Source organism: Polypterus senegalus, chromosome 12, assembly GCF_016835505.1.
Source record: "Polypterus senegalus isolate Bchr_013 chromosome 12, ASM1683550v1, whole genome shotgun sequence".
Lineage (NCBI taxonomy): Eukaryota > Metazoa > Chordata > Cladistia > Polypteriformes > Polypteridae > Polypterus > Polypterus senegalus.
The window spans coordinates 36,907,070-36,927,111 of record NC_053165.1 but is presented as its reverse complement, the minus strand read 5'-3'; the positions used below and the strand labels follow the sequence as shown (position 1 = coordinate 36,927,111).

At 36.1% G+C, this 20,042-nt stretch overlaps 2 protein-coding genes across 2 annotated transcripts in view; one reads left to right on the top strand and one right to left on the bottom strand.

Moving 5' to 3' along the window:
* LOC120540257 (centromere protein P) overlaps positions 1-20,042 on the top strand; it is a 337,335-nt gene that overhangs the window by 235,733 nt on the left and 81,560 nt on the right. The window lies entirely within an intron of this gene.
* The window catches only part of aspn (asporin (LRR class 1)), a 41,988-nt gene that overhangs the window by 20,964 nt on the left and 982 nt on the right, over positions 1-20,042 (bottom strand). The window contains exons 2-4 of the mRNA XM_039770860.1: positions 18,504-18,764; positions 14,409-14,521; positions 11,461-11,674 (exon numbers count right to left, since the gene is read on the bottom strand). Of these exons, the coding sequence (XP_039626794.1) occupies positions 11,461-11,674; positions 14,409-14,521; positions 18,504-18,753 (577 nt within the window). The 5' untranslated portion in view covers positions 18,754-18,764. The remainder of the gene's footprint in view (positions 1-11,460; positions 11,675-14,408; positions 14,522-18,503; positions 18,765-20,042) is intronic.

Here is a 20,042-nt window from a genome sequence, read left to right as displayed (position 1 = left end):
TCATTTGTAGCATCAGATGTAGTATCTGATCCTGAAGTGAGATATGTGATGGTCATGGGCAACTTATTTAACTGTAAAATGATTTTAATAAATGTTTATGCACCTAATATCGATGATAAGGAATTTATACAAAATGTATTTGCATCCATTCCCAATGTGAACACTCATAAAATTATAATGGCTGGGGACTTTAATTGTGTTTTAAATCCACTCTTAGATAGGACTCCTGTCACAGGGCGGATGACATCTATCACTGCAAAGATAATTACACAGTTTGTAACTGACCACAACTTATCAGACCCTGGAGGTTTCTAAACCCAAACTCAAGAACATATTCTTTCTACTCACCAGTACATCATTGCTACTCAAGAATAGATTATTTCTTTATAGATAATAATTTCTTGCCTACAATTAAATCTTGCAAGTAAGATGCTATTGTTATTTCTGACCATGCACCTATGATCTTAGAGCTAAAGTCACTATGCCCTACACACTCACCTCGCAGATGGTGTCTTAACCCACTTTTATTAACAGATGAGAACTGTACAGAATTTATTTCCAAACAAATCAGTTTCTTCCTAGAGACAAATACATCCTCAGAGGTTTCTGCAGAAATACTCTGGAAAACTCTTAAGGCCTTCTTAAGAGGACAGATTATGTCATATCTCTCCCACAGGAATAAATTAGAAATCAAGAAAGTATCAGAGTTAAAAAGCAAAATTACTAGAATAGATGCAGAACATGCCAGGCTTCGAAGCGAGGCTCTACATAGGAAAAGGCAGGCTCTGCATTCAGAACTCAACCTCTTGATAACTAAAGAAACTGAACAACTAATTTATAATTCCAGACATTATTACTATGAACACGGGGAGAAAGATAATAAGCTTTTAGCTCAACAAATCCACAAGCAAGAAATTTGCAATGCAATGCTAGTAATCACCAACCTGAATGGAGACGAAATCATTGACCATAAAAATATAATGCACACATCTAGAGACTACTACAAATCCTTATATTCTACTGAGTTTAAAGAAGACAACACACAATCTAATGTATTTCTGGATACATTACAGATATCACAAATAGATACTTTTAGTGTGGAGGAACTGGATAAACCTCTGGCACTATCAGAATTACTAGATGCTATAAAGTCGCTTCAAGGCAGGAAAGCAGCAGGACCTGATGGCTACCCTGCAGAATTTTATCAGAAATTCACATTCACAGAAGCTAGAGACAATAAAATTCTTCTTCAAACTTTTCGCCAAGCATTAATCACCGTCGTTCATAAACAAAATAAGGACTTATTACAATGTGCATCATACAGACCAATTTCACTTCTGAATAATTATGTTAAGATACTCTCAAAAATCATAGCTAGAAGGATGGAGAAAGTGCTGCCTTCAGTTATATCACAAGATCAAACTATTTATCAAGGGTCGACATTTATCTTCCAATCTTCAACACCTGTTTAATGTAATATACTCACCAACAAAGTCAAACACCCCAGAAATATTATCACCATATATCTTCCAATAGTAGCCCTGGCGTTTATTCAAAAAATTATTTGGCGGTTATTGGAGACCAGCTATTATTCGCCTCGCAGACGGAATTGTGATGGGTGAACTAGGCTCATTTGGCAGTAAAATACGGTATGGTACCATATTTACGGCCACAAAATGTACGCAACAACACCAGATGAACATTTCAGGATTTAATGATATTATCAGTACAGTAGTACGGTATTCCAAACAACATCAGCAGGTTGGACTTATTTGGTGCAACCACCAGGGATAACTGCCGTTGACATTTTATATTTCTTCAGTTCTTGTTTCGTTTCCTCACTGATGTGACAGCGGTAGACAAGAAGTCTCTTCTGGAAAGAGAGAACACCGCAAACTTTCTGCAACCACATTATTGTTAATTCGTGATTCATCCATCCGTTTGTTGAGGTCACTACCTCAGCTTCTTGGACATCCTGTAGTCTTGCCACTTCTCACTTTGTGCCCCTAAATAAAATAAATGGCTTCAATTTTGTGCCATCTGCTTTCGCTGCCAATGTGAGAGTGAAATGAGATTTCTCGTGACCAGAAATTTTTATTGTAACACTCCTATTTCCAGTTGGTTCTACTGTTGTAAAACCAGGCATGTCGAACCAAGCAGATGTCTCATCCATTCGCTGTCCTTAACTCCATCTGCAGTTCGCTGTTTGGCAACCCACATCACAAAAGAGACAAGCTTGTCAATAACTTGTTCTAGATCCTTCTGCGCCAGCGATGTCTTCCGACGGAGCAATTAATGATGGCGTTTCATAAATTTGTCAAGCCAGCCAGCACTGGCTACGAACGTTTCTTTTCCTTTTGAAGCACCATCAATCTCCGTATCAAAAATCCTCTTCGCTTTCGTGCTGACCATTTTCCTAGAGAAACGCGCACCTTTCAGTCTTTGTTCAATAATCCATGTTAACACCAGTTCATCTAATTCTTCACTCACTTTTTTAGCTCCTCCACCAGGCAATCGTTTACTTCCGGCACCTTTTTCTGCCGCTGTTTTCTCAATATCAGTCATCTGCTTGCACTATTCTCGGATATGTTTTGGATCCACCCCAAAATGTCGTGCAGCTTCTTCGCCTGAATGTTCTTTTGCGTATGTTACCACACATAGTTTGAATGCTAAATCAAATGACCGTTTCCTTCCCATTGCTCACACTACAAACACAGGCCCACAAGAACACAGTGACACGAACACACACCCGCACGACCCTTCAGAACGCAAAAGTGTCAGTGGAGGTAAAGGTTAACAGGTCATCGAGGAAGAGGGCGCAGAGTTTTTCACGTGATCATGTACTGTCTGTCTGGCCACAATACAGCCCCTTCTTCCTTGGTCAAAGGAGAGAATTAACGTGTCGAAGATGGCATTTTCATGTTCTTCCCGCCCCTTCCACCCACCTCTGCCCTCCCTGTGGGGTTATGATTGACGTGGAGACGAAAGGGCAAAATGTCCACAAAGAAATTTCGTTTTGACTTTCTCCCTTCCTCGATAGCATCCGACGACAAAACATTTTTGACACGAAAAGGTACTTACCTAATGATTCATTGCAGGAGGGTGGTAGCCCAGGTGGTACGAAAAGAGGATTAGCGTACGGAAAAGGCAGTGGGTCGTTGGAGATCGGCGTTTACTACAGACCGGCGCTTAAAGGAGACCAGCGTCTATTCGTCGCGACATCTCTTCAGTACCGGTATTTATTGCAAACAGGCGTCAATAAGAGACGGCCACTACTAGAAGATATACGGTATCATTGGATGCAGAAAAAGCATTTGACATGATTGAATGGAAATACATTTTCACTACATTAGAGAAATTTGGTTTTGGCCCGAACATTTGTGCATGGATCAAACTACTGTATACCAATCCAGAAGCTTCAGTTTGTATTAACAACATTTGTTCAGACTACTTTAAACTAGAACTTGGTACCAGACAAGGATGCCCCTTGTCACCACTGCTGTTTGCAATTGCCATTGAACCACTGGCAGTTCACTGTCGAAATTCTTATCAGATAAAGGGGATTTTCAGAGAAGGACAGGAACAGAAAATTTCTCTATATGCAGATGATATGGTACTGTATATATCAGACCCACAAAATTCTGTGCCTGCAGTCTTAACAGCACTTACAGAATTTCAAAAGATCTCTGGTCTCAGAATTAATCTGAATAAAAGTGTACTCTTTCCAGTGAATTCTCAAGTATATAATATTAGATTAGACACTCTACCTTTTATCATTGCAGATCAGTTTAAATACCTAGGGGCTAACATCACAAGTAAACACAAAGCTCTTTATCAACAAAATTTTGCCGTCTGCATGGAAAAAATTAAGCAAGACTTGCATAGATGGTCAACCCTTCATCTCACTCTAGCTGGAAGAATTGATGTTGTTAAGATTAATATTCTTCCTAAGCTTCTTTTGATTTCAAAACATTCCAATATACATCAATACATTTTTAAAGCAATTAGATTCAACAATAACCTCATTTATTTGGAATTTATAACATCCACAAATCCTAAGAGCGATCCTACAAAGACCTAGGGCAGAAGGTGGCATGGCTCTACCCAACTTTCAGTTTTATTACTGGGCAGCAAACATACAAGCTATAAAATCCTGGACACAAATAGATTAACATACACAGGCCTGGTCCGCAACAAAAGTAAAATACTGCAATACTTCTTTATATTTATATTCCCTGCTTTGTGCCCCAATAAATGCAAGTTATCAGCAATATACTAATAATCCAATTGTGCTTCACTCACTCAGAATATGGAACCAATGTAGAAAGCATTTTAAGATGGAGAAGCTTTTATCTGATGCACCTCTGCAAGAGAACCACCTCTTTCAACCCTTGCAAACATATGCAGTTTTTAATATCTGGAAAAGATTTAGGATTAAATTGCTTAGAGATCTTTATATAGACAACATCTTTGTATCCTATGAACAATTACATTCCAAATGTAACTTTCCAGCTACACATTTCTTTCACTATCTTCAAATTAGGAACTTTGTTAAACAGAACCTGCCCGATTTTCCTCATCTTACACCCTTGTTCATGCTGTAAAAAATATTGCTCAATTTCAAGGACTTAGACACGATCTCTGCAATATATAAAATTATTTTACAGTCCCTCCCTTTCAACGATCCAAGAGGAAAATGGAAAAAATATCTTTTAATCTTTCTTAAATATATGAGAAAAGGAGTGGAAAGTAGCAATGCAGAGACTTCACTCGAGCTCCATATGCGCAAAGCATACAGTTATTCAACTCAAAATTATATATCGAGCACATCTGTCTCGCCTAAAACTGTCCAAAATGTTTCCAGTGCAAGATCCAACCTGCGAACGCTGCAATCAAGTCCCAGCCTCACTGTGTCACATGTTTTGGGCCTGCACCAAATTAACATCATTTTGGATCAAAATTTTTTAAGTGCCTTTCAGACAGCCTTGGTGTCATAATCCCTCCTAACCCAGTAGCAGTTGTGTTTGGTGTTCTTCCAGATGAGTTTAAAGTGGAGAAGTACAAACAAACTGTGATTGCATTCACTACACTTCTGGCACACAGACTAATTTTGCTAAACTGGAAGAATCCTAACTCTCCTCTTTTAAGTCAGTGGGAAACCGATGTTTTATACTATTTGAAATTGGAAAAAATCAGATATTCAATTAGAGGATCTGTACAGAATTTTTTCAATTACCTGGCAGGATCTAATCAATAATATTTTAGAATAAGCTCTTAAAGCACAGAGGAAGCAATTATCTCCTCATTTCTTTTTCTTCTCCATTCATCTCTATTGGTCCATTAAACTCATCAATTTAGGTATGTTTACAAGCCTTAAGTTTTACCCCGTTGGCCATGCTGTCTCTTAGGGGTGGGGGTCGATTTGTTTTTCAATTTCAATCCTATTTTTTTTGTAAAAATTGATCGATTTGTATGGAATGATTACAATAAAATTATTTAAAAAAAAACAAAAAAAAACAGTCCAGTGGCAATTGATCATTATGAAGTTGCTTGTATTCTGTATGTTTAAAGACAAGGAGAAACTCCTTTTTCTTCGGCCAGGGGTCTTGAAATCTCAGCAGGAATTTCTCCCTAGCCATCTGTCTCAACGAAGGCCTCTTTTATCATCTCTCTATCTTGGAAGGACTTCTTATGCTTAATGATCAAGTGACTCACCCGGAACGATGCTTCGGTGTGTCTGCCTTTGCTTTTGAATTCAGCCGAGTGAAATTAACTGTCCAATTATGCAATTTTAGTTCCCTCTCCTTTCTCTTTCTCAGATCGCTTTTTGGAAAGAAGTCAGTTTTGTAGTTTTTATGAACAGTTCGAAAGTGCTTTTCCACATTTTCCTTCTTTGTAATAGCAATGATAGATTGACAGATCAGACAAACGGACTTCGATTGTGACATTGTGAGAAAAAAAATCCTGTTCCAATTCCACATCCAGACCATACCCTCCCCAAACAATTTTTTTTTTTTAAATCCCTTCTTTAGTCGATATAAATTGGAAGGCTAACTAGGTCACTTAGATAGCCGGAGTTTTGCAGTTGCTCATGCGTTTGATCATGTATGTGGGATGACCAGTGTTTTAGAAGAAAAGAGATCTCAGAATGGCTGCCGTGTATGTCAATCAAGTGAAAAATGCCATAGGGAGGATAAATAGACTAACGCTTAAAAATTTTTTTTGAATGCAACGCAGTCTACCTGCACTATCTTTCCGATCTACTAGCCGATCGCGATCAACGTATTGGGCACCCCTGCCTTAAACTAAAAAAAAATTTGCGGTTAATGTCAGTGTATTTAACAAAGCCATTTCAGGGATGTGAATCTAAAAAAATAAAGGGAAGCCACCCAGGAAAAGTAACACTGCTTTGATGATGGGTGCTGCCAGTCTCCAAAACCAAGCTGAAAACTTGCGTACGCTATGGTTTACGCTGGAGTGAGAATGTGCGTGTCTTTATGGCAAGTTTACTTTTGTACATCATGATGTGAGCATGGAAACGGATGTACGCAACATTTTTGTGCGTACACACCATTTATACACGAGGCCCCTGGATAGGTCTTCAGCTATAGGGGTGATAACATCTAACACTGCAAAAACAATTACACAATTTGTAATTGATTATAACTTAGATTTCTAAATCCATACTTAAAAGCATATTCCTTCTTCTCACCAGTACATCATTTTTACTCAACAACTGATTATTTATTTATTAGATAACAATTTTTTCCCCACAATCAAAGTTTGCAAGTACGACACTATTGTCATCTCCGACTCTGCCATTCTGGTCATACAGCTCAAATCAATATGCCCTACATACTCATAGTGCAGTTGGCCTCTTAACCCCCTGTTATTAGTTGACAAGAACTGTACAGAATTTATATCCAAGCAAATTAATTTTTTTAGAGACAAATGAATCCTCAGAAGTCTATGCAGGAATATTCTGGGATACTCTGAAGGCAATTTTTAAGAGGACTGATTATTTCATATCATTACCACAAAAATAAACCATAAACCAAGAAGGCATCAGAGTTCATCAGTGAAATTACCAGAATAGATCAAGAACACGCCAGGTCTCCAAGTGAAGCACTTTGTAGGAATAGACAGGCTTTGTAATCAGAAATCAGCTTCTTGATGGCAGGTGAAAAGGAACAACCCATTTTTAGATCACAACATCATTACTATGATTACGGAGAGAAGGCTGATAAGATCTTAGCTCAACAAATCCACAAGCAGGAAGTTCGCAATGCAGTATCAGTAATTACCAACACAGACGGAAATAAAATTATTAACCATGAAAAAATAATTTACAAATTTAGAGACTGCTATAAGTTCTTATATTCTACCCAGTTTAAAGAAAGCAAGGCACAATCTAATTTGTTTTTTGATGCATTACAGATAACACAGCTATTTACTCTCAGTGCAGTGGAATTGAGTAAACTTCTGACACTCACATAATTATTAGATGCTATAAACTCACTTCATAGTGGGAAAGCAGCAGGTCCTGATGGCTAGCCTGCTGAATTGTATAAAAAATATTTAATTAAATTAGCTCCACTTTTATTAGTAACATTTATAGAAGCCAGAGACAATAAAATTCTACCTCAAACTTTTCGTCAAGCATTCATCACCGTCTTTTTTTGCCAGAAGGATTGAGAAAGTACTTCTTTCAGTAATACCACAAGACCAAACCAGATTTATTAAAGGTAGACCCTTAGATTCCAATCTTCAACACCTTATTAATATATTCACCCATGAAATCTAACACTCCGGAGATCTTATTATCTTTGGATGCGGAATAAGCATTTGATATAGTTGGATGAGATTACAAATTCACCACATTGCACAAATTTGTGCACGGATCAAACTACTATATGCCAACCCAGAAGCCTCTGTTTGTATTAACAACATTATTTCAGACTTCTTTGAACTTGATTATAGTACTAGACAAGGATGCCTGCCCCCTGTCACCACTGCTATTTGTAGTCACCATCAAGCCAAGTTCAGTTTTGAAATGCTTCTAAGATAAAGGGGATTATCAGAGAAGAATTTGAACAGAAAAATCATTATGTGCAGATGATATGGTACTATATGTTGGACTATATATGCCTGCTGCCCTAACAATACTAGCATATATGACTTTATCTTTTTACCTTTTTATCTCTATTTCACTATTTCACTGATCACTTCTACCACTTTCTTTTATGTGGAATTGCTCCCTGGACACTTTTTACTATTTTATTTAATATTGTTTCTTTGTATCAGTATACTGCTGCTGCATTATGTGAATTTCCCCTTGGGATTAAATAAAGTATCTATCTATCTATCTATCTATCTATCTATCTATCTATCTATCTATCTATCTATCTATCTATCTATCTATCTATCTATCTATCTATCTATCTAATTTCTAAAGATATCTGGACTCAAAATTAATTTGAAGAAAAGTATGTTTTTTCCAGTGAATTCTGTAGCACATTAGATTGGACACTTTCCCTGTTTTCATCACAGATCGGCATAAATACCTAGGGGTAAATATCACAAGTACTGTAAATATAAAGCACTTTTTCAAAAAAAAATTGCTGACTGCATGGAAAAACTTCAACAAGACATGCATAAATGGTCTACCTTCCATCTTATTTTAGCAGAGAGAATTAACATTGTCAAGATGAATATCCTTCCTAAGCTACTGTTTCTATTTCAAAACATCCCCATATGCATTAACAAATAATTTTTTAAGAAATCAGATTCAATAATAACCTCATTTATCTGATATTCAAAACATCCACACATCCAAAGTGTGACCCTACAATGTCCTAGAAGAGAAGGTGGAACGGCTCTACCTAACTTTCAGTTTTATTACTGGGCGGCAAATATACAAGCTGTAAAAACCTGGACATTGACACACACCCAAGCTTGGTCCGCAATAGAATTAAAATCCTTCAGTACTTCTTTATATTCTTTGCATTGTGCCCCAGTAAATATAAGTTATCATCAATATACTAAGTACCCAATTGTTCTTCATTCACTCAGAATATGGAACCAATGTAGGAAGCACTTCAAAATATTATTTTTTTTGTCTGTTGCACCTTTGTATGATAATCACCTTTTTCCACCCTCTCAAACTTTAATATTTTTAATATCTGGAAAACATATGGGATTAAATCATTTAGATATTTGTATATAGATATATTGTCTTTACATCCCACAAACAATTACACTCCAAATTTAGGTCCCCATCAGCACAGTTTTTCCACTATTTCCAAAATAGAAACTTTGCTATATGAAATCTGCCCAATTTTCTTCACCTCCCACCTATTTCTATTCCAGAAGAAATATTGATCAGTCTTGAAGACTCAGACAGTATTTCTATAATAATCAAAACATTTTAAAGTCCCTTCCTTTCAAAGATCTCAGAGTACAGTGGGAAAAGAATTTCTTACTCAATATTTGAGAGGAAGGCAGCCATGCACAGAATACACTCTAGCTCCATGTGGGCAAAGCATCCAATTATTCAACTTAAAAATCTTTTATCAAGCAAATCTATCTTGTTTAAAATTTTTCTAAATGTTTTCAGGGCAAAATCCAACCTGTGAATGTTGCACTCAAGCTCTAGCCTCACTGGTCCACATATTTAGGGCGTGCACCAAATTAACATCATTCTGGACCAAAATCTTTAAATGCCTATCAGACAGCCTTGGTGTCACAATCTCTCCTAATCCATTATCAGCTGTGTTTGGTGTACTCCCAGATGGGTTTAAAGTGGAGAATGACAAACAAACTGTAATTGCCTTTAATTTACTACTAGCACTTTAGACTTATTTTGCTTAAGTGGAAGAATTCTAGCCCTCAGATATATAATATTTGAAATTGGAAACAAATTCTCACTTAGCGGATCTGTTCAAACCTTTTTTAAAATTTGGCAGGATCTAATCAATAGCATTTTTGAATAAGCATTTATATTGGGGGAAAAGGATTCTCTTCCCTCTTTTCTACTTTTAAAGTTTTACTCTGGTTGTTGAATTTCTTCTCTTTCTATTGCCTGGGTAGGGGATGATTTGAATTTAGTTTTGCTGTTTGCTAAGTCTGACTTTAGTTTATGACATGATACTTGCTTTTAATAATTTCAATAAAAAATGTGGTAGAATATATGGTCAATTTCTATGTGTCTCTTCAGGGTTTATATTCTGCTCTGTTAACTTTAAATCATATGACTAGGAAAATATATCTAGTTGTTTAACAATAAGTAATGAACTGGGTTTCATATATCTTAAATAGTTTCATAATAGTTACTTTATTTAAGTTGTAACCAAATCTGTAGCTTTATAGGATTTTTGGAGTTTCAAGGACAAGCAGTTACTGATCAGACAATTATTGATCTCTGTAAGCAGTGATACTAATAAATGTTTGCTAACTAAGGATCACCAGACATGATCTAATTCTTGTTGGTATGAAGTAAGCAGGTTGACATTGAATAATGAAATGGCAAGAGCGAGGGCGAGTGCAAACTGCTTTAACGATGGCATTCAGAACTTTATGTTCTGAATCAGCGTTAATTCTATTAAAGATTGTAAGTTCTTTTCATTCACATTATTAAAAAGATGCATATTGAAATTACTGTCTGTATTTGGTGGGGTTCTGTAGCACAATTCTAATATAAGGCCGCTATCCCATATGCTGCTTAGCCAAATTAAACTGTCCTTAATAAAAGTTTGGCTTATCACAAGACTGAATAAGACTTTTGTTAAACTTGTTTTACGTAAATGGCAACCCCTTCTCCTTTTCTTTTTTGTCTATCCTTCCTAAAAGTGTTTATCTGTTATATTCATCCTCATCTCTGCTATTTAGACAGGTTTCTGTTATTACTATATCATAATTATGCTCTGCTACATACTAGTCGAGCTGACTTGTTTTATTTTAATAATTCTAACACTCAAGCAAGCAATGTTTAATTTATAACTTATTTTACTTTGATACTTTTAACTTTGGGCTAGACAATAAGTTACTATATCTACTTGATATTCCACTTCTATTCATGCTTACATGTGAAATTATAAAACTGACCTGTCCTAAATGACATTCCTCCATGTCCTAATTTTAACAATCTTTGACTAACCTACTCCAGGATCCTTCTTGTCAGTTTCATTATATTCATCTTCATCTTTTTCATCTCACCATCTTTTTGGTACTGAACTAATAGCATATTAGTTGACTGCTTTGTTTAACTTTTCCTAATTAATGTATTTACTTATTTGATTATTAATTTTATATAGTTTATTATTTTACCTTTTTGGCAGTTGAATTTTTTGCTATTATTCGATCAGCTCTATGGTTTCACTAATCTATTATAATGCTAATATCTGTTTTGAAAATGGATATCTCTGCTTTTTAAGATGGCATTTTACATTTGGATTTACTTACCTAAAACATGTAGGGACTTCATCCCCTTGAATGCATCCTTTTGGACCTTCATTATCTTGTTGTCATGAATTCTCAATTCTAGCACATTTTTCGGTAGATTGGTTGGAATTTGTGTAAGAAGGTTGTGAGAAAGGTACAGCAGCTGTAGTTGATTCAAGTGGCGAAAGGCTTTTGGGTGGATCTTAGAGATCTGGTTGTTAAGTAGAAACAGTGCCTGCCATGATAAAATTAACATACTGACCTCTTCATATACAGTGTGTGAACATAATATAGTATTTTCAGATCCTGAACAATAATAGCAACATTTATTTCAATAGCACATTTTCATATGCAGAATGTAGCTCAAAGTGCTTTACATGATGTCCAAATTAAATGTTACAAGAAAAGAAAAACAAATTAAACTAGCTAAGAATAATAATGAATAAAAAAATTCAATACAGGCTTGCATGAAGTATATATATATATAACTGTGCCTAAGATGGGGAAAAAAACAAAATCTGTACTAGTTCTAAGTCAAAAAACACCCATCCCCTCCTGGGTGTTCCATCCAACATAAATTAACTTTCATTTGAAATTAAATAGCATATAAAAATGAAAATTATGTATACATATCTTCTTCCTCTTCTAAGTTGATAACAATGCCAACTTCACAATGCAGTTTCCTTTAGGTATTGGTTAGCATTGATATCGTACTTTTCTATATTCTTTTTTCACTTTTTTAAATATTGCACTTTTTGCTTAATTTCTTTGTGACTGCCTGCCAGATTTGTTTGTTAAATGTTATAAAGATTTGGTGAATTGCTACAGCTATGTACATGTTTTCCTTCCACCAACAGTTTTATTAAGCACACACAAAAATGACTTGATTATACCTGCAAAGTAATTTTGGGAAAAAGAAATGGTATTTTATATTCACATTAAAACATGTCTATTATCATTTACCTCTGGGAACTAAATATGTAGCAGTGCCTTTACAAATTAGACATATTGTTGTGTAGTTTGTAACAACATAGTATTTTGTTTGTTTTTTCTGCTTTACAAGGATAGTGACCATCTTTCAATGAGCAGTCTCTATGTCGATGCTGTTAGTTCTTGTAATATGATGTCATTTTCTAAATCACTTAATCCAAACCAGGGTCACTGGGCTGGAGTTTTCTCAGCAGGCACAGGATGCAAGTCTGAAACAAACCTGTCTATCTCAGGGAAACACACATACACCCTAAACACATGCTGGCGCCAATTTTGTGTTTTTGGACAGTGGGAGAAAACTGAGGCATGTGATGGAAGCTCACCCAGATATTGGGAGAACATGCAAACTGCACAAAGGGAAGACCAGGGATGCAAACCCTGGTCTCATTACTGCGAGGCAACATTGTTGCCGCCCTCTGCTAGTTTTCTTCACAAATTTATTAAAACCGATTGAGATTAGGATGATTTTTTATTAGATATGTAATTTAAACCAATAAAACATGGATAAATATTAAAACTAATATCTTAGTTACTTTTTTGTTAAGTGTTTAATAAATGATTTATTATTATCAGTTTTTATGTCACTATAAAACAAATGTGTGATAATTAGCAGGAAACAGGTTTTAAAATGTATTTTGAAATAAATAAACCAAGAATAGGAAAAAGTTTAGTCATATTTTACTGCATGTTTCCTCTTTTGAAAGTAAATGGATCTTGTTAACAATTTTTAGATTGGCAGTCTCATTGGTAGTAACACAAAAATAGCTGTATGTTTAATTGAAATATAACACTAGTTAAGAACAAGAAAATGATGGAAAGAAAACCTACACCTGCTGATTCCATGAGTGCTTAAGACTGAACATTCTTGTATTAGAGGGTGATAAGTTTTTAGTGGCTATACCAGCAGTACTGAATGTAAAGAAGCAACTATAAATGAAATGCAGGTCTGTTACAGGGTGCACAATCAAACATGCATGTCTTTGGGTCACTGGTAGAAAAGCACAAGTTCCACACTAGCCACAAAGAACCAGTGTAACTGGAAATTGTTTTATCTAAGTTTAAAATATAAAAACCTTTTATTGGAATTTATGGACTGTGCAATGTTAACCTGTTCTCTGGGCCTGGGACTCTAGATTGAAAAGAACTCCACCAATGATATTACAAGAAACAGACTAAAATTTGGCATGTACACTGTTTTTTCAGGGAAAATGTCCTTTCATTAAATGTGGTAATCAATTAACTGTCTAATTTTAGAGTCTTTCTTGTAATTAAATTTCTGAATGTTCTGTTCCTAGCCCTGGGATGTGCTTGCACCCTGACTGGTGCTTCCTGATTTGCACCATGATAAGCTCTGGTCTTTCTTGATTCAAAATTAAATGATATGAGAATGTTAAATTATATTATTTTTCTTTTCACTTTTTATAGTCTGATATAAGTGGAAAACATCAGTATTATCTTTAAAATATATTGTCTGCTTAACATATTCTTGAAATGTGTTCACCAAAAAATCATGTAATGGCAGCCACATTTCAAAACATTCTTTACATCTCAATAATGTATCCTAAAGTGATTGTTACCTGTGTCTTGTGCAAAATAGAAAATAAGTGCAGACATTTTGGGGAGGGGGTGTTGCGGGTCTGGTGACAGGGAGCTGGTTCAGTCTGTCTGTACCTTGTTTGTGGATGTGCATATGCAGCATTTGATGAGAAAAAGCAAAAATAAAAAAAACTTAAACAACCAGGTCCAAAAGGCCTCTTTTTCTGAATACATGCCATGCATTAAATATGAGTACAAAATAATGCTGCTTCTTTTTTTATTTTGTTTGAGTAGATAAATTGCAGGGACTTTGGGGTAGGCTGGGATTGTGAATACTCTGCCACTTTCACAGTAAAATAAGGTTTTGTTCATAGGATAGGAAAACATCAAATAGGTTGTATCTTCACTTAATTAATTTCAAGCAAATGCAGATTAGATCTTACGTATAGGTTTTTCAGTCCCTTGAAATCATTCTCCTTGATTTCCATGATTTTGTTGTTTTGAAGGTCGATCATGAGTGTATCTGCTGGGATGTCTTTTGGGACAGATGCTAAAGCTGTTAATTTAAAATAATAAGATTAGGATTAACTGGCCCTTACGTGTTTGCTTTATACATTTATTGTAGTATTTTCACCTCTGTAAAAAAAAAGAAAAAAATAGTTGAACACTTCAATTTAAATTAAAAAAAACAGAACCATACCATCATAAATAGTGCATTCTGTATATACACATAATAGTATTTCTACTATTTTAACCTTAATCTATTAATCATATTTTTCAAGAATAGCTTTTATGAAGTTGACTTTAGGAATGTATTGGAGCACTGCCCCTTAGGTTTTCTTTCTATTGGTTTTTGCCCCACGCTGCTACAACTTCAAATATTCAAATAATCAGCAAAATTATGATCCTGAATATAGAAATAACAAAATAATCTCAAAGCTTCTATACATGAATACCAGAGAGTATGTAATGAGGGTTTTAACTTTTAATAAGAAAACCACTGTACACTTAAATTTCCTGTGCTAGCTATATGACTGAAACACTTAGCCTGGTTTTCAGTGATTTAAAAATATGAGTTCTCCACATGAGACAGTATTTTTTTACTGTTCATTCATTCTGTTTCTAACTTTACATTATTTTTGGAATAGCTTTCACTTACATTTCCTAGAAGGAAAATGGAAAGTATAAAGTTGACTGGAACATTGTGAATTTGTAGTACCTCTTAGTTGACACTCATACTGTTGTGTACTAGTTTCGCTTTTCTCAGCAGTGGTAAAAGTGTAGTAGCATGTACTAGTATGCTTTACTCCAGAAGCGCAGTAATATATTATACATATTTGGAGTTTGTGATAGGCAGAATGTATCTGATTGGGAGTGGGACATTACATATTCAACTCCTGTTCATGCATGTGCTTCTTATTTAAAATGTCAAGTTATATAGTTTCCCTTAAGAGCCAGTGTAAATGTCTCAGCACACAGAAATGCATTTTTTGACTTTCATGTACCTCTGAACAGACTTTTGTAAAATGTTGCATGAAAAATGTAGTCATTATGCTGTATCACTATCTTCTCAGACCTATGTATGGACCTTGTGTATATTGAGGAATCTTTTTTATGAAATGCTAAATTTATGCCAAATTTAACTGTTGAGTGTAAGACTCAATTTGTGCTACATTTAGATTGTGTGGGTCTTTAGCCATAAGAGAAAGTCAGAAATGTTAATGTTGTTTTTTCTTAAATTGTACCTGACACATGAAATGCAAGTCAAGTCAAGTTGGGGAACACTGGTACAGTGCGTTGCCACACCCACTACACGTCGAAACAGCTCGGGATCCCGGTTGGCAACCCACCAGGCAGACGCGTAGTCTAGTCCTACCCTCCGGAAATGACCCTCTATCTGCCGCAGCCAGGTGTTACGTGGGCGACCCCTTGGCCTGGTCCAGCCACTCGGGTCCCTAACAATGAGGATCTTATGAGCCGGATCACCCTCGAGGAAATGCGGCACATGGTCATAGTGCCGTAACTGACGCTCCCTCACAATGCAGGTAATGTGCCTCATTGGGGACTCCATGAGCAACCGCTCATTCGACACAAAGTCAAACCAACGGTACCCAAGGATTTTCTGGAGAGACACAGTAGCAAAGGAGTCCAGTCTTCATCTCAGGTCACTGGATAGTGTCCATGTCTAACAACCATATAGTAAGACAGGAAGCACCAGGACTCTAAAGACTTGGTCCTTTGTCCTTTTGCATAGATATTGGGAACGCCACACACCCCAGACGAACCCCAGAATCAACTGGGAAAAACGTCTCCTCTCTGCACAGCACTCACAGTACCAGTGTACAGGCCAGTCATGATATCCAGCAACCTCGAGGGGATCCCATGAACCCTAAGGATGTCCCACAGGGCATCTCGATCAACTGAGTCAAATGCTTTGCAAAAATCGACAAAGGCTGCAAAGAAACTCTGCCGATATTCGCGTTTGCGCCCTATGAGAACCCTCAGTGCCAGGATGCAGTCAATGGTAGACTTCTTAGGCGTAAAACCAGACTGTTCCGGTCCCTGGTAGGTGAGCAAGTGATCATGGATTCTATTGAGGATGACCCTAGCAAAGACCTTACCCGGAACTGAGAGCAGTGTTATCCCCCTTTAGTTGCTACAATCCAGGCGATCACCCTTCCCTTTCCAGATAGGGACAACAAGTCCCGTTTTCCAGTCAGTTGGGACGGTGACAGTCTTCCAAATGGAAGCAAAGATTGCTTGCAATGCCAGGAGGACAGCCTTACCACCAGCCTGGAGAAATTCACCCCGGATACCCCAGATCCCTACAGCCTTTCCCCACCCTCAGCTGGTTCACCACCTGTGCAATCTCAGTGAGATTGGGTGGTTCACAGCTAATTGTAGGATCAGCCTCAAGAACCGTGGACCCAGAGATATCCAATGTCCTAGCTGGAGGATCAGCTTTGAACAACTGCTCAAAGTAGCCAGCCCAGCAAGTCACAACTACAGTGTCATCCATAAGGACCATTCCATCAGCTGCCCTGACTGCGACTCTCCGAAGAACAGATTCAGATGTGCGTAATGCTTTGATTCCTCTGTAAGCAGGACGTGGGTCGCTAGACCACAGATGGTGTGTCACTTGCTCACAGATTCCTCTAACAAACGCCTCTTTATCTGCCCTAAGAGCTCTCGCAGCTGTTCTTCTCAGTTTCCAGTACAGACCAGAGTTGCCCTTCGAGATGAAACACCTCCTTCTGGGAACACCGGTAACACGAACACAACCCTCAGGAACCTTCAGGGTCTTTTCACGGAAGGTCTACCACATCACATTAGGATCGGTAGTCGTACCCAAATCTGAAAATTCCTCACACAAACTGCACTCATTTTTAAAAAGAATAACTATTGGAATAATATTTTATTTCTCTTTATCTGATGTGATAATGAGCAGGCTCTGATTATAACATTTTCTATCATATTTCTCCGGACATATTAAATCCCTTAAATTTATCTCTCCAAGGGGAGTAAAGTTTTGTGGCTATATCTGAGTGATATTGACACTACTCTACAGAGGCAGTTGTATTTTTTGTTTTTTTAGTAAAGGTAGAGTCTTTTTGATTGTCTTTTGAAGTGGGAGGTACAATTTTAATTCATTAGTCTACTGTATTGTGTACATTGATTTTAAGCAAGTTGTGTTATTCTTTAGGCATTCCATGTGCAAGCTTTTTTTCTTTTATGACACAAAGACTAAGGTGAAGTGGAACACTTTATTGATGTATCCTGAGAATATTTTAGTCAAATGTTCACCTAACATACCACTTGAAAATCATTTCTTAGTTTTACTCCATTGACTTTATTAAGTTTACTTATGAGCTATGTCACATTTCATTATTTATATCCTTCCTTTCAGTACAATTACAAAACTTAGAATATGCTGAGTGTTAATTGTCTCTGCATGAGGAGATTAGCAGTGTGATATTAAGACTTTATATCAGATCTTTCTTTAATTTCAGTTAAAGGTAATGATTGAAAGAGAAACTGCTGGGGAGACCACCCTTGCTGCTTCTTCTGAATAAAGGTTATTCTTTCCAGACTTTACTGCCCTCCACCCTTTGCCCCAGTCTGCCTTTAGCTTTTAATAAATTTTAGGTGACCATTTCAAATAATCAAGCTCCTGAATGTTATTCAGAATGAAGCCTCTTTATGTTAGCTACTAATCTTTTGCTCTCATAATGTACAGTAATATAGTTGTACTTCTAAAAGCTTGAGAACTGTAAGGGTGAAAGCAAGTGATAACTATATGCAGTGTCTCTAAATTACTTTAACTTGTTTGTATATGAAACAGTAGTCCCTGAAACCTGTCTGCTTTGAATCTTGTTTTGCAAGATGATCCATGTAACTGTCTAGTGGGAGGCTGTTATTGTGAGTGTCCATTTGGATTGGAAACAAAGCAATAAATAACATTTTTATCAAAATAAATACTAGCTGAAGGTTTAACTAAAGAAAAATGAAAACAATTGTGAACTATGTATTTTTCTTACCAAGATCAGAGCATCGTACAACTCTCAGCATACACTGGCATCCAAAAGGACACACAGAATAAGGAACTTGTGGTAAACTAGTTGCTCTGGAAGTCCAGTTGGACAAGAGAATGTAATTGTTTTCAGCATTATCATTCTCATAGTCATGGAGTAGATGATCAGGTGTCCGTATGAAATCCATAATTCTGACTCTCTGATAGGGTCTGGCTGAGCATAATACCAAAAAGGACCACAGCATCAGTTTCTTCATGGTGGAAGAATCTGTAAGTACAGTGTGCAGTGTATTAAGGTTATGGTGGTTTTATGAGTTATATCAAATTTAAAAATCATTTGGATTATTGAAATGTATATGCTTCTAACTTGTATCGCTCTTTTATAGATAAAGTTATTCTAGAGATATGTCACATTGCTTCAGAAAATATTTCTTTAGGGAAATCAGGCATATTAAGTGATATATACACTATATTACTCCAATCTGACTATACTGTATACCTCTGTGAATCAAAAGATTTTAAAAAGAGCATAAAATTTGTTTCCAGCAGTAAAACAACTGAGAGTAGTTAGCTGTGCAGCTTACCAGTTTTAATTTCCAAAAAAATTAACTAAGTTGTGTTGGGATGCTTCTGTGTCTTTGCATGATATTTACAATTTCTTTCCTGGTGTTTTGTTTTTAATTTTATACAGTACAACCTGCATAATCAACCTCTGTTCAAAATAATTACAGTGCATAATGAGTAAGACAACTTCATTAGAGACTTTTGACATTGCAAATAAAATATTGCCCAGTACATGCAAAAAAATTTAAAAAATTAAGACTTTTGTGTGTCAACTGATGACAGTCATGAGCAAATATCTGGGACAGTGAAGTCATATAATAGTACATTTTTTAAAATTAATATTATGGACTTTTTTTTACTTTCTAATATAAAGAAAAACTGAGGCAATGTATTTTAAAGCACATTAACTGAAGGACTGTTTCTCTGTGTTCAGCAGTTTACCCTTTTAAAGTTTCTGTACTGATAGTACATTTCAGATTGCCGTTTTTATGCATGAGTAGATGTTGGTTTCAATAATTGTGTCCATGGAGTTAGATACAATACTAGACATTCTAAATAAAATACACAGTACATTTTCAATGCTGCATACCTAATGGTGTGTAAATCTGTTTCGCAACAGTGTTTAAACATATTTTTGAATTAATTTTTGTGTGTGTGTGTGTGTGTGTGAAACTCCAAAGTGGTGGGCAGCAGATTTTAAGAGTAGTCTGATTAGAAAATTCTGCTGCTATTCTAAAATTCTCTTCCTCAATGAAGAGTGATTGGCTTAGTTGAAAAATGGAGAATACATTTTATATTCAAAATATGATTTCACTTTTATAATTGTAAAATTATGAGTGTAGAATGATATGAAATATTACCCCAGTAATATTTTTAAGACTATTTTATAAACATTAATTGAACAGAAATGTTTAAGCTGAACAGCCTGTTCTTTGTGAATTTCTAAAGGGCTAGTGCTCCCTTTCGTAAAGGTAAGCAAAAA